Source organism: Zootoca vivipara, chromosome 9 (assembly GCF_965207765.1).
Source record: "Zootoca vivipara chromosome 9, rZooViv2.hap1.1, whole genome shotgun sequence".
Lineage (NCBI taxonomy): Eukaryota > Metazoa > Chordata > Lepidosauria > Squamata > Lacertidae > Zootoca > Zootoca vivipara.
In genome coordinates this window covers 1,931,981-1,956,766 of record NC_142592.1, presented here as the reverse complement: position 1 = coordinate 1,956,766, position 24,786 = coordinate 1,931,981, and the positions used below count along the sequence as shown (strand labels likewise).

General features: G+C 44.9%; 1 protein-coding gene across 2 annotated transcripts in view; it reads left to right on the top strand.

Annotated features, from left to right (window-relative positions):
• Window positions 1-8,809: 8,809 nt before the first annotated feature.
• Window positions 8,810-24,786, top strand: part of CAMK1D (calcium/calmodulin dependent protein kinase ID) — a 162,062-nt gene continuing 146,085 nt past the window's right edge. The window contains exon 1 of one of the 2 annotated variants that reach the window (XM_035127659.3): window positions 8,810-9,643. In XM_035127659.3, the coding sequence (XP_034983550.1) occupies window positions 9,552-9,643 (92 nt within the window). In that variant the 5' untranslated portion in view covers window positions 8,810-9,551. The remainder of the gene's footprint in view (window positions 9,644-24,786) is intronic. The other variant, XM_060279482.2, reaches the window with a different exon arrangement.

Here is a 24,786-nt window from a genome sequence, read left to right as displayed (position 1 = left end):
GGCCTTGATCATAACTATCATCATCAATATCCCCCCCAATCCCACACCTCCATAGAACCTACCCCATCCCAACCCCACCCTGACACCAGTCCAGATAACCTCAATCACATTCCCCATCAACCACAACCCATATCTCCAGTATCCCTTTCATACCAAACAAGAGAAAAACAACTCCCAACATCCATAACATAACACAACTCACTATCAGGCTAAAACATGATACCTATTCAACAACATGGTGGCACCAGAGCGCACCAACACATACACACACTCTAACACATCAGTGATGTTGCTATTAACATTGGCAACATTGCTCACGAACCTTATACCAGACACTAACATTACAAAACCACTCTACACCGTCTTGCTGATCACCCCCTGTCACAAACGACGAAGGGGAAGGCCTGTCCTTGAGTACAGCCCTTCACATCAGCCGAGACCAAGGACCAACCGGCTATTTGCCAAAAGGTCCAAAATACCCCAAACGAACACCTATATAACTACATATAGGAAACCCTCTATAACTTACCTCCCACTCTTTAACCCGATTCTAATTCTGATCCCATTGAACCCCCACCTGCCACATCATAAGTCAGCGCAACTCCAATGGTTCAATACACGACACGAAGTGAGGGATATAGGACAACCCAAACGGGTTGGCAAGGAACCATCCTACAGAATAAATAAACAAGATGGCTAGCTTAAAAGCAATCACACTAAATGTGAGGGGGCTGGGAAACCCAATCAAGAGAAAACGTATCACCTCATACATAAATACCATGAAACCACACATCACCTTCCTACAAGAAATACACAACCCACCCAAAGGGAACAAACTCCTGAATGACCCTCGTTTTAGTCAACAATGGGTAGCACAAGGCTCAGGAAAGGCCCGCGGAGTAGCTGTAATAATTAGTAGGGACTTAAATTTCAACGCCACAACAGTCCTAAAGGACAAAAAAGGTAGATTCATTTTCATTAAAGGAATACTAGATGGCAAAATTAAACTGACAATCGGCTCACTATATGGCCCTAACTCGAGACAACTTGAATTCTTTCAAAAAACACTAAACAAGTTCCTTTCTTTCTCTGAGGGGGAAGCAATTCTAGGAGGCGACCTTAACTTAAATATTAAGGGCATAACTCTGGAAAACACACATCCTGTAAACTCACAGGCAACCCTCCTCAACCCTCCCTCCCAAACAACTAAGGCTTCTTACAAGTTACTAAAAATGTTAAAAAACAGGGGTCTTTATGACATTTGGGGCGAACACAACCCGGGAGACATCACCCACACATTCCAGTCCGGACGTCATGGTACAACGTCCAGACTGGACAGCATCCTGCTCACACAGGGTCTGATCCCCTTGGTAGAATCAACAAACATAGGCAGCATCAAAATCACAGATCATGCCCCAGTAGAAGTCACTGTTAAAATAGGTGAAGAAACGCAAACTACTCCATCATGGTCTTTCAGTCCCATTCTAACCACAAACACCCAAATTAGAGCAAGTATCACAAAAACTCTCCAAAACTATTTTAAGGAGAATGATGTAGACAATATAAATACCCCCCTCTTATGGGACGCTATGAAAGCGGTGACCAGAGGAGTTTGCATAAAAGAGAAAGCACTCCTTAAAAAACAAACCTCTTCAAAAATTAACAAAATAGAACAAGACATCATTGCCCTCTCATCACGTTACAAACAAACAGGTTCCAAAAAACTACTTAAACTTCTAGAACAAAAGAGAAGAGAATTAGACTCCTTAGAAATCAACAAAACAATGATCAATATTTTATATTCTAAACAGCGCTTCTATGAGTATGGAGGGAAAAACTCCAGACTATTAGCAAATAGATGCAGGAAAAAAGCACTTAAAACAAAAATACACTGCATCGCCAAAAAAGACGGCAACGTGACATTTTCCCCGAAAGAAATAACCTCTGAATTTGCAGAATTCTACTCCAATCTGTACACTTCTCACAACCCAACTGAGGAGGGAATTAGAAAATTCCTGGCAGAACTGACCATGCCCACCTTAACCAACGAGGAACAGGAATTTATGGACAGCCCTATCACCCCTGAGGAAATAGATACGGTCCTTAAAAACTTGAAACCACATAAAGCCCCGGGCCCAGACGGCTTCACGGCAGAATTCTATAAAAAATTCAAAGAACCCCTGATGCCCTACATGATACGCCTATTCAATGATATCATGAAAGGGGGGCTCATTCCCAAAACATGGAATCAATCTAAAATAGTCTCCATCCCAAAACCATTAAAGGACAACCTCAAAGTAGAATCTTACCGCCCAATTTCATTAATAAATCAGGATTACAAGATATTCACATCAATATTGGCCAATCGTTTAAAAATCTTTCTAGGCAATTTAATAGTCCCAGACCAGACTGGCTTCGTCCCTGGTCGCAATATTACAGACCCCATCAGGAAACTACTAAACTTAATCAACCACAGTAAGGCAACTAAACTTCCACTGACAATTATGTCCCTAGATATCCTCAAAGCTTTTGATTGCTTGGAGTGGAAATACTTATTAGCAGTACTAACTAACATGAAATTTGGCCCCAACTTCCTACAAATCCTCAAACAAATATATTCCCAAGCCTCAGCAAAATGCAGAATTAATAATATGGACTCAAACACCATAGCAATTCAAAGAGGCACAAAACAAGGATGCCCGCTGTCTCCATTCCTATTCATCCTAGCTTTGGAGCCCCTAGCAATCCGAATCCGAGCAGCCACAGACATCAAGGGAGTGGAAATAAAAGGCAAAAATTATAAATTAGGGCTCTTTGCAGATGACCTGATGGTCACAACATCAGACCCATTAAATACAGCAACCTCCCTAATCAGAGAACTCAACACATTTGCAATGGTGTCGGGCCTACAGGTAAACTTTGGAAAATCAGAAGCCATGTGCTTCAACACCCCTCCCCATATCCAAAAAGAACTTACTAATATCACCAAAATAAAACTTTGTCATACCAAATTCAGATATCTAGGGGTACAAATAACCAAGAACCTCAATAAATTATACCTCCATAATTACAAGCCCATGTGGCGACAAATAAACAAAGACCTAAAGAAATGGGACAGTATGAGTTTCACTCTTTCAGACAGAATAGCCATCGTCAAAATGGTCACCCTCCCAAAACTGACATACTTATTCCAAACCCTCCCAATCTGGATCCCCCCAACCCAACTTCGCAAATGGCAGGGAAAATTACATTCTTTTATTTTCTCACATAAAAAACCAAGGATTGGCACCAAATACCTTCACCTCCCCACCTCAGTAGGAGGATGGGGAATCCCCAACATAGAAACATACTTCAACGCCAACCAAATACGCCATATAATCCCATATATACTACAAGACGAGACAAAACAATGGGTACATCTGGAGAGGGACTCAATTGAAAATATCTGCACCACAGCATATCCATTTCTCCCAAACAAATTAAGGAAGATTCCCACAACACTCAACAGATACACACAAACCATGTTCAAAGCATGGAAAGCAGAAACTAGTAAACTATCTCCAACCCCATCCCCATTAATTCCCCTGGCTTACCATCCCTTGTTCCATCATGCAGCACAAAACCTCCAGATGAAGACTTGGCAAACCAAAGGTTTACATCGCTTAATAGACTTTTATAAAGACAACAAACCTTTGTCACCACAAGAAATACAGGACAAACTAGAAGACATCCCAATGTCCTGGTTAGCACAACATCAACTACATGCCTTTCTGAACAACCCAACTGTAAAACCAGCAGCAACTAGACCCCTGACAGCTTTCGAAAACCTCCTCCAATTGCCAAAAGGACACGGAAAAGGGATGGTATCTGCAATTTACAAGATACTAATTCAGAATCCCATAGATCCCCTGGACAAGATAAAACGACAATGGGAGGATGACATAGGATATGAAATCAACCCTACCCAATGGACTAAAATGTGGTCGAAACCCCCTTTCAAATCTATATCAATGAAAAGAAAAGAACTCTCATTGAAACTAACTCACAGATGGTACCTGACTCCACGAAAATTATCACTAATACGATCAGGAATCTCATCAAAATGTTGGAGAGGATGCACTTCCACAGGCACGTACCTCCACATGTGGTGGGAGTGCCCTAAAATTCAATCATTCTGGAAGACATCTATGCAAGAAATTTGTAACATAACTAAGCAAGTGCTAGAAATTACCCCAGAATTGGTTTTACTAAATATCTTTCAAGATAACAACGCTCACGCAAATCATAAAGAACTTATAATCCATCTGTTGTCAGCAACTAGAAGCATCATAGCCAGGCACTGGAAGGACTTATCGGGAGTGGGCTTGGACCAATGGTACCAAGTTGTATGGGAAACGGCCCTGCTAGAAAAACTAACCAGTAAGCTGAAACTGACACGGGGACAAACAGAAGAAGACACCTTCACCCCAGTATGGTTCCCCTTCATCACTTATACAACCCAACAGGAAAATGACAAAAGCTTACCGGCAGCATACAAATCAATGTGGCTAACTTGATCAAAACACCCTCCCCCCCCCACTCACGCAAGAAATTAAGGATCATCACAGCCAACCATGAATGAATAACCACATTCTAAGACGAATCCTGACCTCTCTCACCAACAAAGAAGCACGAACAAACAACAGAGAACCTGTACAAACGACGCTGACGCCGAACCCCTACACATATCAAGAAAAACAGAAACATCGGCAATCCACCACACCCAACCCCCCATCCCACCTACCTCTTTCCCCCCTTCCTCATAATGTCTCAACAAGTTAAAATTGATGTGTAAAAATGATGCATGAAAAAAAAAATGAGACATTGCACTATCTTTGTAACCTAAGAAAATCTTTAATAAAAATAATTACAAAAAAAAAAAAATAGAATTCAGACAGAAGCCCGTCTGGACACCATCAAAGCATTCTTGACATATGCCTGTCAAGCCTCTGTTTAAAGACCTCCAAAGAAGGAGACTCCCACCACTCTCCTTGGTAGCAAATTCCACTGCTGAAAAGCTCTTACTGTCAGGAAGTTCTTCCTACTGCGTTTCTCCGAAAATAAGCCATACCCCGAAAATAAGCCATAGTGATAGGCAGTTTAACCTTGTAGGTTAAACTGTACCATACATAATTTAAAAAGAGACATCCCCTGAAAATAAGCCACCTTGTGTTTTTTTGAGGGGAAAAAATATAAGACGGTGTTTTATTTTTGGAGAAACATGGTAATGTTTAGGTGGAATCTTCTTTCTTGAAGTTTGAATCCATTGCTCCGTGTCCGCTTCTCTGGAGCAGCAGAAAACAATCTTTCTCCCTCCTCCATATGACATCCTTTCATATATTTGAACATGGCTATCATATCACCCCTTAACCTTCTCTTCTCCAGGCTAAACATACCCAGCTCCCTAAGCCGTTCCTCATAAGGCATCGTTTCCAGGCCTTTGACCATTTTGGTTGCCCTCTTCTGGACACGTTCCAGCTTATCAGTATCCTTCTTGAACTGTGGTGCCCAGAACTGGACACAGTACTCCAGGTGAGGTCTGACCAGAGCAGAATACAGTGGTACTATTACTTCCCTTGATTACTTCCCTTGATCTAGATGCTATACAGAATAGCATCTAGATGCTACGGTATATTGATGTAGCCCAGAATTGCATTGGCTTTTTAACTGCTGCATCACACTGTTGACTCATGTCAAGTTTGTGGTCTACCAAGACTCCTAGATCCTTTTCACATGTACTGCTCTCAAGCCAGGTGTCTCCCATCCTGTATTTGTGCCTTTCATTTTTTTTTTGCCCAAGTGTAGTACTTTACATTTCTCCTTGTTAAAATTCATCTTGTTTGCTTTGGCCCAGTTGTCTAATCTGTTCAGGTCATTTTGAAGTGTGATCCTGTCCTCTGGGGTATTAGCCACCCCTCCCAATTTGGTGTCATCTGCAAACTTGCTCAGGATGCCCTCAAGCTCATCATCCAAGTCCTTGATAAAGATGTTGAATAAGACTGGGCCCAAGACAGAACCCTGTGGCACCCCACTAGTCACTACTCTCCAGGATGAAGAGGAGCCATTGATGAGCACCCTTTGGGTTCAGTCAGTCAGCCAGTTACAAATCCACTGAATGGTAGCATTGTCTAGCCCACACTTTACCAGCTTCTTTACAAGAATATCATGGGGCACCTTGTCAAAGGCCTTGCTGAAATCAAGATACGCTACATCCACAGCGTTCTCTTCATCTACCAGGCTTGTAATTCTGTCAAAAAATGAGATCAGATTCGTCTGACATGACTTATTTTTCAGAAACCCATGCTGACTTTTAGTGATCAAGCCGCTTCTATGCATGCCAGACGGCCATCCTGGTGGTGACCAGATGGCGGCACCTATCTTGGTGGTGGCTGCATGGCGGCGCAAGTTGGCCGCCAGGCACGCACAGAAGTGACTTCCGGTGCTGCTTTGCCCTATTTCTGGTGCCCACACATGGGCAGAGCGGCCCCGGAAGTTGCTTCTACGCAACTTCTGGTGGTGCTGCGCCGCTGCTGATCCCGCATTTTTAGCGGGAGACTTGGCAGGTATGTTTAGGCTTCAATCCTATATTTTAACTGGGAGAAAGTCCCACTGAACTCTAGCGATGGGCAACCTTTTGAGTTTGGTGTGTCAAAATTCGCCAAAAAACCAAGCATAACTCAGGTGGTGTGTCACTTTGAGAAAAAAACCATAATTTCGTGATATTTATAGTTTAAATAACAAAAATGTATAATTGTTTCTCCTTAAAAAAAAATTAAAAGGGAAAAAAATAAGGCAAAACCCAGAGGTCTTTCCCAGTGGGACTCTGGGCTCAGGTCTTCCTCCAACAGGTCTGCCGCTGGGGAGGTGGGCTTGGGTTGGGCCTGTGCCTCCTTGTGGCCCTCTTCAGCCCACCTCTCCCCTCACTCGGCTATGCTTGCGCAGCGGCGGGGCAACAGGGAAGGGGTTTCAGCTTACTTGGGTGTCTCTTCTCTCTGCCCGAGATGGCGGCGAGGTAGTGGCGGTGGCAGCAGCGAGGTCGGGGTTCTTCTCCCTCCTCCAAGGGCCCCCTCCTCTCCCTTGAGGCGGGGGCGACAGGGACGGCAATGGAGTAAGCGGACCCCTGTTCTCCTTTGCCTTGTTTTTTCTTTTCCCCCTCCTTTTTGTGGGGGCAGCGGCAGCGGCAGCGGCACCAGGGCTTCCTTTTTCCTCCTCTGGCCTCCGGAGTGTCTCGAGGCCGTCCATCAGGTTCGCCGGATCGGGGTGGGGTCCGGCAGCTCCCCGGTTGCTGCACTGGTGGACCCCAGTGTCAGGTCGGTGGCGGTTTCGGAGGCTCGTGAGCCCGTCTGGCAGCTCCTGCAGTGCTGGTCACTTTCAGGAGCTCCGCGGTTTCGTGCCGACCGCCATCTTGCCTTGCCGGAAGTCCACAAGGCCCCCAGAGATGCGTCGCCGGCGGCATTCTGCCACCGGCCGGAAGTGAGGTCTTGGCATGCGGCCGCGTGGCCGAAAATGACTATGCGTGTCAGTGCTGACACGAGTGCCATAGGTTCACCACCACTGCTATAGGGCTTACTACTCATGAAAAAGGGTGGCATTGTTGCAGGCATCTCAGCTCCCCATGTGATTTACCTGCCAGAAAGGCATAGGGCATATTTCCATCATCCCCCCCCACATTATTTTCATGGGACTTCCACGTTTCTATGGAATGCATGCATTTTGGATAATGGTCATGTGAACACAAATAAAAACATTAACATTACAGTGTACATTAACCAGGAATGTGAACACAGCCATATACGAGCTGGAGCAAATGAGTAATTTGTTCTTAGGGTATTATAACATCGTAAATGAAAACAACAGCATTAATAGCCTATAGAAATTATTAATCTGAATAATAAATTATTAGCTAGAATTGGGGATAATGATACTTGGAAGTCAGGGTGAGAATTGTGCTGAGGAAAAAAGACAAGCGGAGGGGAGAAGGGTCAACACGACTTCTATTCAGAGGAGGATCATTTAAGTTAATGCGGCACAATGAGCCCAGGGATGGCTGTGGGCAGAATTCCTGCATTGCACGGGGTTGGGCTAGATGACCCTCGAGGTCCCTCCAACTCTACTATTCTATGATGAACAGGCTTATTCCTTTCAGTGGGCCCACTCTGAGCAGAACTTAGTTGCAGACAACCCACATTAACCTGTACCGGGTCAATACTGCATTAAAGGAAATTGTGAGATCCTTCAAGTTTTCTAACTGCCTCGATTCTGCAATGGATACTGCAATGCAATACATCCTTGCTATGTCTTTCGTTCCGGACGGTGAAAAAGGCTGTAGTTGTAGCTGATGCTCCTTCGCGAAGCCCTTGCTCAGTTCAAAATCTGCCCCGCGGAGCTTCTGCGCGGAAAGAAAGGCCGAAGCCGGTGGTCTCGCTCGGCGCCTCCAGGGAGGCCAGGCGCCCCGCGGCCGCCCCTCGTTGCCCGGCGAGCCGCTGCGCGGGCGACGGACGGTGCCCCAGGACAGGAGATCCGCGCCGCGCGCTTCCCCTCCCGCCCGGGCGCGTGCATGTGCCCCCCCCCGCCCGCCGCAGGGGAGGGGGAGCCGCTTCGGAGCACCCGAGAAAGGGCGCGCGCGTCTCCTGTGTGCCGCGGCGTCTCTTTATATATATATATTTAATCCTTTGCTGCAATGCGAATTTGTCTCGAGTCCTTCCGAAGGCGGCGGCGGCGGCAGGAAGCCTTGAGGAGCGCGAGCGCGAGGCAGGCGCGGCCCCGTCCCGGCCGAGGAGGAGGCGGCGCGGGGGGCGGGGGCTTGGCTGGCTCGCTCGCTCGCTTCCCCGCCCGGCAATCATTTCCATAACAACCAAGCGCAGCCAAATGTGTCGCCCAAACCCCGCGCAGCCAGGGAGCAGAGCCTCGCCAGCGCCTGAGGCGAGCGAGGGAGTCCGCGCTGCTCTCCTCTCCTCTCCTGCCGCCGGTCTCTCTGTCCCTCCTCCGGGCTGCCTGCAAAGTTCACTTCTGGGCTGGAAAAGAAGAGCCAAGCGATAGGGGAACGAGAGAGAGAGAGAGAAAGAGAGAGGGGGGGGGGTATAGGCGCGAGGTTTCCTGACGCGCAAGCCGAAGGCGAAGCTTCTAGCTTTTGGTGCTGAGTTTTCTTTTCGTCTGCTATTGCTGCTCTACCGGCCCTTGAGAGCGCTGCAGTTGGCCCGCGAGGTGCGTTTCTCTGTCCCGCTGACAAAAGTAACCCGAAGAGAGAGGCGAGGGCGGCGCAAGAAGGGGGAGCAGCGTCGGGGAGGAGCTGGACTGACAGCAGAGGCGCGCCAGACACCCCAAGCCAGAGGGCCGAAAGGCGGCGGGGAGGAGGAGGAGAAGGAGAAGAAGCGCCACCGCAGCCACCAGGAAGTCGGCGCGCGAGGCAGAAGCAGAGGAAGCGCCGGAGGAGCAGCCGAAGAGAAAGCAAAAGCCTCTCCGCCTCCCTCCCTCCCTCCCTCCCGCTCAGCCTCCTCTTCGCCGCCGCTGCCATGGCTCAGGAGAACGGCGAGGACAGCTCCTCGTGGAAGAAGCAAGCCGACGACATCAGCAAGATCTTCGAGTTCAAGGAGACCCTGGGGACGTAAGTACCCGTCCCCGAGGCCAGGCAGCATCCCGCCGCCTGGGCCGTCCAGTTTGGGTACCAGCGGGGGCGGGCGGGCGGGGAGGAAGCAGGCGCCGCTCCTCTCTTCGGGGCTGGCAGGCAGCAGCTGGGGGTCAAGCAGGGGAGGTGGGGGCGGGCGGGCGGGCTTGGCGAGAGGGCCAGGAATCTGACAGAATCGCAACTCCATGCATTGGGATAAGGAGAACACTCGTTTTTCCTCCGAGCTACACACACATCCATTAGGACAGAGTCCGCCCTCGCCCCCTGTCTGTCCGGTAACTGACACGCGATTTCCTAAGCCAGATCTATGTGGAGCAGGAATGCTGCTATGTTTGCGTAGGACCCCCCCCCCCGTTCAGGAGCCCCGGGAACACTTCAGCCCGGCCTGTAAGGGAGAGCTCTCTCCCTCCGAGGCTCAATGCCACCAGCCAGGTGCTGCCACAGACCTCCAGCTCTCGCCTGGCGCCCTGAGACGAGCAATTGGGGCTCAGTCAGAGCTGACCATGAGAGATAAATGAGCGTTTTCAAGTCTGAGACGGTGTGCTGCTGGGCATGTGATGGGCATGTGGACAGTGTACATGTGCTGCGGTATTTGAGGGATGTGCTGGCATGTGTGCGTGTTTCAGTTTCCAAAGGGTGCCATGGCACTTGGGCATATCACATGTTTGCATGTTAGTGCATCCTTTGAGGCATGCTGCATTATACCCGTGTGAGAGGGAACTTGTGCTGGGCAGCACTCCCTGGGGAACATACCGGTAGTTCAAGCAGAGGGCATGAAGCGATGCAGTACAGTATTTTAACGTTCGCATTTGCAAGTGCCAGTATATGGGAAGGCAGGTGTGCTGGTGAAAGGGTGCGCGCATGTGTACTCTGCTATTGAGATTTTTAAGGTCTTATGAATCCCTGAAAAGGCGCTGTTCAAATATGCCGTGCTTTTGCATTGCGTAGATCACAAACTACTTTGAAACAGTGGCAATTATAACTGCCCTTTTCTTTGGGGGGCAAAATGCATGCTGTCAAAAAGGAATCAGGAGAGTCAGCTGTACATATTAATAGCAATGGAATTTAAAAGGACAGCGTAAATATGGTTTGACTTTTATGCTTTCTTCTAAAGCTGACAGCAGAGTCTATTCATAGAAAGAAGAGCAGAATAATCAGAGTGGATTGGCTGTGTTTCCCCCCCAGTGCATTGCTGTAGCTTAACTGTTGTTGCTAGAGTATACCCTCCCCCCTCTTTATTTATAGTGCTTGGATACACAGATTAGCAAAACAGATTTTTTAAATATTTTTTTTGTCTGAATCAACATACAGTACTCATATAGTTTAAAGGAACATGGTGTGATAGGAAAATAGTTTTCAGTTTAGCAGTTGTTTTTAAAATAAGATGTTCTAGGTGAGATGGCTGTGTATTGTAGGAAAGGTCAACGGACTGACTGCTATGTAGTTGTTGATTTTAGGTTTGTAAACACATCTGGCTCTGCTGTAAGCTGCAGCTGCATTTTTAATGCTATGCCTCTTTAGCATAGCTTAGGTGATAATTACTGTATTATGGCAGTATTAACTTGTACTACACTTGCTGCACCCTGCCCTTACAATAAAAACCCCACACTAGCATTGTCATGACATTTATGTTTCGCTGTGTTTCATGGGGGGAAGTTTGTTGAAAATGTTACTACTGTATGCTGATTTTCTGTGAAGCACATGATTTTCTGATTTTCTGCAGCAATCGGACATTTAACATACAGTACATGGAAGTGGTTTATGCAGGTTGGTATTGATCAGGCATTCATAGTAGGTAGCAAAACATATATTTCACTTTATGTGTGTGCTGCTGTATGGATATTAGTACTATTTTTGTCCCTGGGTGTTTGCTAATAACTTGTACTATCAAGACTTTGTATAATAGAAACAAGCCTTTTCTTGTCATATTAGCTAAACTGTGTTGGAGCATCATAAGGGACTCGTTTAAGAAGCATGTATAGCGTTTATACAATAAAATTTTACCTCTATGGATAAGCATCTATTTAAAAATGCACTCTGCACGAGTTTAGATGCTTGAGATGGTCTAAAGGTATTTGACTTTGGGGACAATTCCAGCGCTGCCACTGACTAAAATGCCTATCAGCAAATACTGCATAGTATTGCCCCTGAAGGTGATGCATTGATTCAAATGGTTTCCTGTAGCTTGTGCCAAAGAAAATAATTAAGTTTACTACTAGATCACTTGTGCCATTAACCTTTAATTGGTTAGTGTTGTAATTTATGATCTATGACCACAAAGCTATATTTAATTAGTTGTCAACTAGGAGGATTTGTGGTTTTCTTTACTATAAAACACTTGGACTTAATTTTATGCATGAAAGTTAGGACCAGGAAAAGTTTGATTAAGAATGCAACAGGGTTGCCAACATTTTAGGCCAGGCATAGGCAACCTTGGCTCTCCAGATGTTTTGGAACTACAATTCCCATGATCCCTGACCACTGGCCCCGTTAGCTAGGGATCATGGGAGTTGTAGTTCCAAAGCATCTGGAGAGCCAAGATTGCCTATGCCTGTTTTAGGCAATTTCTATTTCAAGCCATTTCATTATGCCCTGGGTTGTGTGCACTCTAAAAAAAAAAATTCTGCTCAACACAGTCTAACTGCTGTATCAAGGAAAACAGGATTCTGTGATTTGTATACCGGTAACTTACACAATTTAAACTTAATTTCTTTTACATGGAATAATGTATTCTGCAATTCCTGCTATTTTGCATGGTTGCACTCTGACTTTGTTTGCCACAGGCAGGAATAAGGAGGTCTTCAGGGAATTGGAATCCTTCCCTGCCATTGGAAGACTTATTCATCCATCCATCTGGTTTATGAGATTTCACCACACTTTTCCTACATGCTTTCAAATATATGCTCACTTCTATGAGGGTTAGTAGTCTCATTTTTAAAATGAGAACTGTGACTCTCAGTTCTGCACCTAACAAACTCTGCACCTAGGCTGTGCTCCTTGGAATTGTGACACATACACAGGACACCACATTACAACTCTGTGGGATTTACTTCTGAGTAGACATGGTTGGGATTGCACTGTAAGATAGCAATCCCATGCATATTCAGCCCGGATGTGCTTCTGAATAAATATGCATAGCTCTAAAAGCCTGGCTCAGCATTATGGTCCAAACCAGAGGCTGTGGTTTGTTTCACTCCAGACAAACCATGATGATAAGGCTTGCTAGTAATAGTTTGTTTGAACAAAGCAAACCATGATTCCCCCGGTTGGATGTAATACTATCCTAGGATTTTGGCTAATTTCCTTTGCATACTAGCAGAGAGCAGACAAACAGCCCAGACAGGTAGGTGCACGGTCAGTCATTAATGACAGGGTATCATGGCATGAGAAGCGACCCATTGTCTACCTTTCCCATCTTCATTAATTTTCCAAAATGCTTATGGAATGGGTCAAGTCAGTGTTCTTCTCTTCATGTAGTCCTGAGTCCTAAACAGTGCAAAGCTGGATTGATTTCCAGTCAGCTGGAATGGTGACTTCATTCTTATGGAGTCATGTAAGCTACATGGAAAACATTGAATTCCTTGGAGCAGTGGAGGAGGAAACTGTTCAGGCGCCTGGGGCGGCACACCCATAAAGATGGGGCGAGCTGCCCATATGCAGGGCCTCTGGAGTCTGCCTGCCTCCTCCCACTCAGCCGCCCTACAGCTGGGAGGGGGCGAGGCAGCGGGTGGACCGTTTGGACAGCATGGAGCCTGCGCACACTTCAGGCCCCGTGGTGAGTGCCGCCCAGCATTTTGTCACCCCCCTCAGTGGTGACACCCGGGGTGTCCCGCACCCACTGCACCCCCTTCCTCCGCTCCTGCCTTGGAGACCTAAACACTTATGTTCTGCTTCCAATTCTCCTGGCTCATATAGAGGAGATGGATAGGCTTTTAAGTGAAAAATAACATGTGTAAGGCCCAGAGAATGGTTTGATTGAATGCTTTTCAACTGGTGGTTCTCGTAAAACCTGACATACTTTGAAGTACCACTGGCTGAAAAGCACTGGTCACGGGAGGTGCTGTAGACATTGTGAGGAAAATGAGCCATGAATGAGTGAATGAGGCTGAAATTTCATTGGCTTTTGCTGTTCTAAAAGGGCCTTTAGGGGCTACCAAGACCTGCATTTGTGCACAGTGTGTAGCTTGGGCCTGAATGAGACTATGTGTGTGCCAGAAGCAGTAAAGGTTCCCTGATGTTTCTCCCCACACAGCCACTTGAAGCTGGATCTTTTGCATCAGGGATGGGAGAACCTGTGGCCCCACCTATTGTTAAAATACAGCTACAATAATCCCTGACCATTGGCCATGCTGGCTGGAGTCAAACAACATCTGGAGGGCTACAGGTTTCTCAGTTCTGATGTATATTTTTGCTTAGAAAAGTAAGTGCCGTTTAATTCAGTGGGTTTAGTCCCAAGTAAATATACAGAGGATTGCAGCCTTGTTGCATACACTTACTGAGGAGGACGTTCTAGTGAACTTTCAGCCTAATCTTATGCAGAGCTGCACATGCCTAAGCCCATTGATGTAAAAATTCACCTAACAAGTTCTACTACCAAAAAAGCTCTATTTGTCATATATTTGTCTGTTTTGTCTATTTGTCCTCGTAGCCAATACCAGTACTGATTTCTGACTGCTTATAGTTTCTGATAGGAGAACGCCAAACTGAAATAATTATATATTCTAATCTTGTTTCTGCAGCACCTTTTAAAAGGCTTTGAACATGTATGTTTTATAGTAGCTACTTTTATAGAATTTAAGAATAGCTAAAAGCTTTGTCCATTGTTCCTTAGTCTTGTGTATGATGCAACTAGAAATTAATGCAAATTATTTTGGATGACTGCTAATTTTATTAGTTCAACTACCATGGCATAATTTTATAATTTAATTTTGCCCCGATACTGAAACTGAACCATATTCTGCACTCACATGTGTTAGTGAGTGTTGATCATATGACTCATAGGTTTTTGTTTGTTGAAGCATGCACCCTAACATTAGCTTTTTATGCTATCAGTTCAGCATTGTTATGCACAACTGGGACCATGGGAGGAAGGGTTGAAATAATATTTCTTCTGGTTCCTAGGATGGGGCAAAACTAAGCTTTATTTCACCCGGGTCCAAGACCCAGTTTGGCACACCCCCCCCCCCCAAACACATTTGCGTGCACACACATACACAAAGGCTGGGAGCCTCAATGTCACCCCTCTGGGGGCTTTACCTGGGGCAAACCCCCTGGCTGCCTCCCCCCCCCCCCATAGCTACGGCTCTGCCTGGAATCTAGTAGCACCGTTTTTTAAACTGGTCTTGTAGAAAGCTGAGATAATATTTACATTTCTAGGCTCTCACGTTATATTTTTAGGAGTCTGGTAGATGAGGTGTCTGCAATTTTCCCTGAAGAAGTGTGCATGCACACCTATGACAAACTTAGTTGGTCTCTAAGGTGCTGCTGGAAGGATTTTTTAAATTTTTGTTTTGACTACGTCAGACCAACACAGCTTCCTACCTGCAGTTTTCCCAACACTGATGGCAAGTGCCTCAAAGACAGGGAAGTTTATGACAGAACAGTGTTTTTTCATGTGTGTCCCATGGTAACCTTGATGCATCTTCAAATGCCCCATTCATGAAAGGGTGCCCCCTTTAGACCATGGCTCTTGTTCCTCTGTTTCTGACCTCCCTCAATTCCTATAGTGCAGCACTCACTATAACAACTTCATGGTGAGTACCAGCACTTTTTGTCTGAGGGGGAAAAAACACCACCTATAAGTAAAGAAATCACTAAATTTATTGCACTAAATCTGCAGACACCTCTTTGTTTAAAACCCAAAGGGTGACTCTTCATCATATGTTGTTGCAATTGCTGCAGTTACTTTGAGGTATAAAAAGCCTTGTATCGTAGTGCTCTGCTGTGGCTTATAATCTTGTAACCTATAGCCTGCTGTATGCTGGAACACTATACTGATTTTCAGACTAAAACATTTAAACCTAATAACTGTGACAATAGTTCAAGCCCTTAGTCTGAAAGTGGGAGCTAGGACAATATGTGCTTTTTGCCATGTTCGAAAGGATGGTTTTATTCTTATGCATTTCTGTGCAAATTTAATCAGTCAGTTTATTGATAATTGACAATGCAATCATTCATGTGCTTACTCAGAAAAAGTAATTTCTGCTGTGTTCAGTGGGGCTTTTTCTGAAAAAGGGTGCATAGATTTGCAGTCTGAGACTCGTACAAGTTTTGTTCTCGTTCCTTTCTCACACACCACTTGCTCTCTCATGGGACAGGGAGCACTTCAGTGTGGCCCTGTTCTGCCATACATGATTATTCAGGCAGGGCTGACCACAGTGGTTCTTTTCTACAGACTTCTCACTCCCCTCCCTGGTGCTGTCATGAGTCTTGAGGTGTTGCCAGGCTGAGACGGATGAGGAGGGGGAACACGATGGTGGGAGGCTGAGACCGTGAAATTGAGGCTGGAGGTTTTGGAAAATGCGAGATGGGGATTTCCCCTACATTGTAGGGGAAGGATGATGCCTGTTATCAGTTGTGGAACCATTTAAAGTTGCATATAATCTAGTGTTTCTTAACCTTGGTTGACTAGAAGACTATTATTGTCTTTACTGTTTCTTTGCAAATCACAGCCTAATGGCCAGTATGGGGGAGGATACTTCAGAGGTTTCTGAAAATTAAAACACTATGGTTATGCTTATTTTCTGTGGTCACAATCCAAGAGAGCCGTGTGTTTGCATGGAAGAGAATGGGCTGCCTACTGTGAAGTGTTTCTTTGAGGCTTCCATTATTGTAGCAGCTTGTGCAAGCAGTTCTTTCATTAATATTAAAAATATGAAGGTTTTCTGTGAAGCACATGATGGCTGTGTATACCCCATACATTTATAGGACATTGAAGCACATTATTTCCTCCAAAGAACCATGGGAACTGTAGTTTGATGGGGTTGCTAGGAATTGTAGCTCTGTGAAGAATAAACTAGCACCTTCAGTATTTATGTCATTATGATGTTGGGAACTCTCTGAAAGTGCACAAAGAGTTACCAGTTTTAAGAACAATGACGTGGTGTGTGCACATATTTAAATGATTATGCTTATCATTACACCTTCCACCTTCCAACAAGAATAAAAACGAGTTCCTTTAAATACAGTACAAGGATGCATTCAGTGCAATCTTATACAAGCACACCTGAGCTCAATGGAACTTATTCCTAGGTATAGGATTTATTCATCTATTTCATAAAATGCATGCGCCACTTGATCAAGGCACCTGCTTGATCTCAATAGTCAGGGAGTTCCGAGGTTGCTACCATAGAAACACAATACTTGTTCTCACTTTCATTTCTGTCCATTCTCCTGGGAGTGAAAAACCTTTGTTATATTCAGAAATATGTGTGCATTTGAAAATCAAGGAAAATGTCATTATATTTTAAGTGGAAAACTTATTTAGAATGCAGCGCTGTGCTGGTGCGGAGAGTTAAATGTTTCTGAGGGAGCCATGGCTGGGATCTCAAAGCTGCTTTCAGCTGTGCTGTGGCCATTTGTCCTTTTTCTCTTCTCTATGTGGAGCCCCCCCCCAAAAAGAGCTGCTTTAGAGGATCCCTTCACCCCCTGGAGCCAGTGTTGGCGGGGGAGGGGTAGAGATGGGAAAGGTCTCCCTCCTCTGCTGCAACCTGCTGCAACCTGCCTTTGGATCCAAACCTTTATATTCCCAGTGCAGTTATGAACCACAAAAAGTTTTCTTCCCTTCTACTTTAGACAAAATAGATAGTTTTGAGTAGAAAAGTAAAAGAACTGTAAGTTGTCTCTATCTCTGAGAGGCTTAAAGCAGTTTCCACACACCCGTTGCATCCTCTTTACTGTTTGTGGCTTTTCTGATCAACTGACTTGAACATATGCCAACATCTGCTGCTACGTTTGCTAGGTGCTCCTGTTGTGGTTTCTTTTTAATTATAGCCCAGGGAAAGTGATGCTGATGGATTTAGTGAGGTGGTGAAAATGATATGAAGCACTCTTGTATTTACACCTGTGAGCTTTTCTCCAGGGTAGGGAAGAACCAGACACTTGCCTTCTTGTTGCACAAGTGTGGTGCCAGCCAAGTAGGGTGGCTGCTGTTCTAATAGTCTTTCTGGTAATTAGCACCTTTTTGAAGAGCAGATCCATTGGCCTGGACTCCTGTTATGGTTGCCCATGGCAACCCCAAGATTCCCTTGGGGAGCTGGCAGTTCAACCCACATTTACCCCTGCAATTGATTTGGCTTAGTGCCTCCAGCACCTGCAATGACAGGACTGCAAGAGAAGTGAAGAAAAAACACACAATTAAAGTACATCTACTATCATTACTATGAAGAAGGCAAAACTCTGCATAGCACAGACCGGTTGCAAATGCAGGTCACTGCCACAACAAGGACACTGACACATGAATGACACATGATGGCAATGGACAAGCTCTACTAGCAGACAAGAGGAGAAAGGTTCCCTCTCAGGGCCACCCCATCCCAAAGCCAGTTGCTTCAGCCTGATGGTTCCAGGGATCTGTCTCTCCTCCTGCCATGCAGCGTGGCTGAATGGCGACCAAAACAGCCAATCGGCCGACCCCACAAAACAAGAGGCTGCTCCCCCAACCAATGGGTTCAAATGAGGATCTCAGTAAGTGGGAAACCAGGGGATTTTGCTAAATTGTACCTTACTTGAGACTTCACCATATCAGATGGCTGCAGTGCATTTTTAAGCTTCACCCTCCTGTGGTAATAATTGTTCCATTGCTGACACAATCATTCTTGGTAGGACTCCTGGGGTTCTTTGCTTTGTCTTGTGAATAATGTCATTAAAGCAAAGCAAGTTAAGATATCAAGCTTTTATGTAAACAGCCCAAATTATGTAAAGATGAAGTAAATACAGTAACAGAGGAGAGCGAAGGGCTGCATGAATTTTCCATTACGTGATCAGTTCATTCTTGCTATTAAAATGCCACCTCTGAAGGTTTATTTTTCCATTTCTTTTTGAGTACTATTGTTGCTCAGTATAGCCAATAAGACAAAGAACAAAAGTCACTGAAATACCTCAAATTTGTACATAAATAATTCAACATTTCAGTAGTTGAGACAAAATCAACACCATCACTCAAAAGCTTTACAAAACTAGTCCAAAGTATGAGGTGAACCAAAATGTTAAATGTTCTTTCCACAAAATACTTTCAAATCCATGTGAAATTGCTCTGTTTCCCACCACCATCGGAGTCCAGCTGGTACCTGGAATATGGCATTCCTAATTCCTTACCTTGGGAGGCCAGATTTCTCCCCCCCCTTTAAAGAATTTTCAAAGAATTGTGAAGACTTTTTTGATTCATCAATATTTATTCTAATTTTGTTCCATTTCTGCTGGCAAGGGCAACACTAAAACGAATGAGTAGGAAGCTTACAGGCAGTGTCGCCCTCTAGACAAAGGCAGGTTCTGGATGGTATGGCAATGTCCCATTTGCTAAAAAGGACAGTCTCCAGTGCTGGAGAGGCATCAATGGGAGCACTGGCTGCAGTAAATTCTACCCTCTCAGTCTGGTACATCAGCTGGTATTAAGTTTACCAATTTAACAATCCAATAAAGGCCACATTAAAGACGTTGCAAATTATAAAATAATCGAACAGTCCAAATATTAAGCCAAATCATAAATCTTTGACTTCCCATGCTCTGATGTTGGAGGATTGCCATCATCTCACATTTGCGCTGCTTTCTTCATTAGTCCAGGTGGTTCCCATAAATCAATCCAATGTTAATCCTTCGTTCATTTTCACAGCCTCTGAGTTTGTCCAGCAAGCGAGTTCTATCAAAACGGTATGTTTCTGTGTGGGTGTTTATTTTATTCCGTGTCTTTCACTTTCACATCTTCATGCCAGTAGCTATCCAATACGACACGTCCCAAAATGGAGGAAATATGGCTTTCTGCCAATTGTTCCAGGCATATGTCCAAACCTCTTCATTGTATCTCATACCAGAACAGATAAGCCTGTACTTTTGGCTAGAAACCTCAATTCCCATCTTCTGCTCTTAACAGTCCATCAGAATTAATTGCAAATTCATAAATCTTTCCCACACGGTTAATAATTAGATCAAATTTATATCAATATTACAGTACAGTACAAACAGAATAAAAAAAATCCTTCCAGTAGCACCTTAGAGACCAACTAAGTTTGTCATAGGTATGAGCTTTCGTGTGTATCTGAAGAAGTGTGCATGCACACGAAAGCTCATACCTATGACAAACTTAGTTGGTCTCTAAGGTGCTACTGGAAGGATTTTTTTTATTTTGTTTTGACTACGTCAGGCCAACACGGCTACCTACCTGTAAACAGTACAGTACAGTCTCGCTTGCGTACATAATCAGTATTCAGACTTTCCAGGGGGATTTACCATGTAAAGTAGCAAATACACAATATATCAAAAAGAAACAAAGGAGGCCCCCCCCCTTTCCATTCCGACATACCAGTTCCATAGTCTGTCTTCCACTCAAATCCTTTAGCTCCTCAGTGGCTGAATCAGTTTGCAGAGTAGTTTATCTCCCCTTACGCAGAGCATGCCTGTTAATTATGTCCGAATTACCATCTTAAAAAACAGGAGTTTGTTCGCTCATGGCGGCGACTTTGGAGAGTTTCCAAAGAGACGCATGGTGTTTTCCACCCAGTGCCCCCTGTCCCCTCATTCCTACTGGCCCGGGGGGGGGGTTGGGAGGATGATTACCATCATATCAAGAGAGCCAGTGTGGTGTAGTGGTTAAGAGCGGTAGAATCGTAATCTGGGGAACTGGGTTCGTGTCTCAGCTCCTCCACATGCAGCTGCTGAGTGACCTTGGGCTAGTCACACTTCTCTGAAGTCTCTCAGCCCCACCCACCTCACAGAGTGTTTGTTGTGGGGGAAGAAGGGAAAGGAGATTGTTAGCCGCTTTGAGACTCCTTTGGGTAGTGATAAAGCGGGATATCAAATCCAAACTCTTCTTCTTCTATTACTCCCATCTCATCCTCAAAATATCCCATGTGAAATGGCTCGGATGTAATCAACAGCCTCCGCCATGGCAAGCCAAACCAGAAGGGCTCGATATAGATTTTAAATGCATTCAAGACAAGTCCATGCCCTGCAACACATGATAATGCAAGGACCATGCGACTGAAACAATTTCCTAGGACTGTTCTCTGGATACAACCTGCTGGTAGTAATGAAGCCATTGCAAAGCAGTGCCCCTGCTCCCCATCCTGAAGAGCTGATCCAGAAGGGTTCCATGCTCAATCATAGCAAAAGATGTGATTGTAGGACTCTTTCCTTTTCCTCATTATGTCATCAAAGCCTCAAATCTCTGCAAGTTATTATTCTCATCCTATACAGTGTCTAGTGTGCTGTATGGAGGAGATTGCATTTTAATGGAACTGTGTAAAGATATGCCAAGGCTCTTCAAGATGAAAAAATACCATGTTGTGCAACTGTAATTTTGAAGCACTGGCCATTAATTTTAATTAACTAGCCCCCGTATTTATGTCATCATAAACTGTACTGAACAGCAGTGCTCTTGCTGAAAGCTATACAAAGGCTCCATCATATAAACACAAATGAAAGGAACTTGGAAGAGAGCAGGAATAGTAGACTGTTTAGAAGGACAAAGTGGATCTTACATACCATCACCACGTATCTACAGTGGTACCCCACAAGATGAATGCCTCGCACAATGAAAAAATCGCAAAACGAAAGCGTTTTGCAATTTTTTTGAAGACTCGCAAAACGAAGTCATCTATGGCTGTGCTTCACAAGACAAAGCAGCCTCGCAATGGGAAGGGCTGCTGCTGCCGCCGCTTACCTTTAGGACTCCACCGGTGACATCCATGGCTGCCGTTGCCTCCTGCGGCGGCACGGCGCTCATGGCGGCCTCCGCGGCTCCGGCCTTGCCCTCCTTGGCGGCCATGCCAGCCTCCGCGGTTCCTCCCCAGCGGGCTGGTGGGATCCGGCAGGAGCAGCAGCAGGGCTCGCCAGGCGGCCCTTGGCGGGAACAGCGGCGGCGCCTGAAGGAGCGGAGGCTGCGGCGGGAGGAGAACCCTGGCCGCCCTCCTGCTTCCCCCTCCCCAGAGCCTTAAAGACTTCCGGCCGTGGCGGGTGAGTCGGCGCCCCCCCTTTTTTTGGCGCTTCTTTTTTGCCCATAGGAATGCATTAATTAAATTTCAATGCATTCCTATGGGAAACCGCACTTCGCAAGACGAAATTATCACAACACGAAACGACTCGTAGAATGAATTAATTTTGTCTTCAAAAAAATATTTTAAAAATCCTTCCAGTAGCACCTTAGAGACCAACTAAGTTTGCCATAGGTATGAGCTTTCATGTGCATGCACACTTCTTCAGATAATTTCGTCTTGCAAGGTACCACTGTAATGCTCTCTATTCAATGACCCAGAGTATAACACAAAGTTTTATGCACTTCACATAATCCTATTTGCTGCTATTGTGGCTATCAGTGCAATCCCATATATATTTTTGCTTAGTTCTGTGTTCAGTTGAGCTTACTCTCTTGTAGATAAGTTTAAGATTGCCATCTTAATTAATTTTGAGTACTATTCTCTCCCCCTGTCTCCTTTCAGTTCATTCTGTGAAATCAGTGGAGCTCTTTGCTGGATTTCTACATGTCTTTAACATAAAATCAGAAATACTTCTGACTTTCACCAGCTGCAATATAGACTAGCACTGGAATAACCAGCATGATGCCGTTCAGATGTTGTGAACCGCAGCTCTCACCAGCATAGCCAATGGTCAGGGATGATGGGAGTTATAGTCCACAACATCTGGAGAACACCAGACTGCCCTCCTAACTTGGCAGTTCCTTTTGTCCTGCGACTCAGACGTAGGGACATAGGAAGCTGCCTTTTAATGAGTTAGATCCACTGGCTTATCTAGCTCAGTGTTGTCCAAAGTGTTGTCTCCTGTAATGAAACAGTCCAGGTTTCCCTGAATGGCCATGAAGACATGCTTGGTAAATAGTTATATCCTGCTGGATAACTTAAGTAATGGGGCAGTTTCCCTAATTGTCAGTGAAGCTGACCATGTCTGTGTTCATCATAAAATAGCTGGAGATTATAATTTTGACAGTTTCAGGCTTGCATCAGCATGGCTTTCCCGCTTGTTTTTGCTTCTTCCAAGGATTGCCTCTCTGAAGGATCTGCCTGCAGTACTGCTTTCCTATATTCTGTCGAAATGACAGAATTCTGCTAATGCTTTGTGAGAGAAGTCTGGATGAAGAGGGAGGAAGGTCAAAGCAATTCCAGTGCATTACAGATATAATACCACATATATAATATTAATTTAAAAGGCAGTCGTCCCAAATAATATGGCTCAGTTCAGATGTCATGGACCTAAGTCTCTAAAACAGTGATGGCGAACCTATGACACGCGTGTCAGCACTGACACGCATAGCCATTTTTGGTGACACGCGGCCGCATGCCGAGACCTCACTTCTGGCCACTGGCCCAACCTGAGCCCACCTCCCCAGTAGCAGACCCGTTGCAAGAAGGCCTGAGCCCAGAGTCCCACTGGAAAAGACCTCTGGGTTTTGCCTTATTTCCCCCCCCCCCTTTTAAATATTTTTTAATTTTATTTTTAAAAAACTTTAATATTTTTCCCCTCCCCTTTTTCCTTTTTTTAAAGGGGAAACAATTATACATTTTTGTTATTTAAACTATAAATATCGCGAAATTATGGTTTTTTTCTCGAAGTGACACACCACCCAAGTTATGCTCGTTTTTTTGGTGAATTTTGACACATCAAGCTCAAAAGGTTGCCCATCACTGCTCTAAAATGTAGTTTGAAGGTTTTGGAATGTTCCATATGTACTCCCCCCCCCATTTATCCTTTCCTTTTGTGTACAGCGTTCCTCTTCCTGTGTTTAGTTTAATTTATCTATCTGTGTACCATTTTTATAGATTATTTAATGTGTAAATAAACAATGTATCATAAAGACACTGCAGTCTCCACAGTGCCTCATTCCCAAAAGGAAACATGGACCCTTGGGGAGCCCTGGAACTCCTGGCATCTTCGCACCACTTGGAGATTGGGATAGCAGGAGCGATATTTTCAGTATCAGCAGAGTCAGTTCAAACTTTCAACTGCCAGGCATCAGGTGTGGAGAAAACAACCAATGAACTTGCATGTTTTTAGGGAGCCAATTGTCCATATTTTGGGATCTTACAGAAGGTTGACAAACATCTGCTTTAATTATTGCAATTCCTAGTTTGGGTGCAAAGGCAGGACATTTATTGAACCCTTGGGCTCCCCACATACATAGCTGAGAACAAAGAAGTGAATGGCAACTGTTAAATCTGACACATCTCTATCATCGTGTCTTAAGCAATTACTCAACTCATTCTCTCATTTGACAAGGGAACCATGACAAAATCAAAAACTAATTTGCGGAGCAGATAATATAAATACTCTATTTCATTTCCACTGAGTGTCACTTTAATAAAAACCTGACACTTTTAATCACTGGCAATCACAGTTGAATCATTTGCTTTCAGTAATATTGCTCATATAAGTCTTATAACAGAGAATAATGCTCTCATTACTAACCCTTTTGTCATTTATCTGTCCCTAGCCAAACGATAATGCAGTTTGGTCCTGAATGAAAGCTGGGTGATTTATTTCTTCAATACCCATGGTTTCCATTTCACCCCTTGATGTATTGGTTGTCTGATTTTTCTATAACATATTTTTCTCCCAGAATCCCTTTTATATTCCACAAAGTTCTGGGGAGTGTTCTAGGCAGCACATATCCTGCATGGATGACTGAGTGTGCCCTAGAACACACCCAGAACACTCCCCTATAGTTGTATGAGAATATAATAATAGTTGGCATTCATGTAGCACTTTAGGGTGTTCCACAGGCATTGTTCTGTAATTCACCATTAAAAAAGACAAAAAAAGAATTCCCGCCGCCGCAGCTGCTTAAATGCAGCTGGACTCCGTCTCCCAGCGAGCCCTATTGGCCGGCTGAGGGGCATAACGTGGCGGCGAGGAAGGGCTGATGCAGGGGGTCAAACACACCCCCTGCAAGCGTGGGA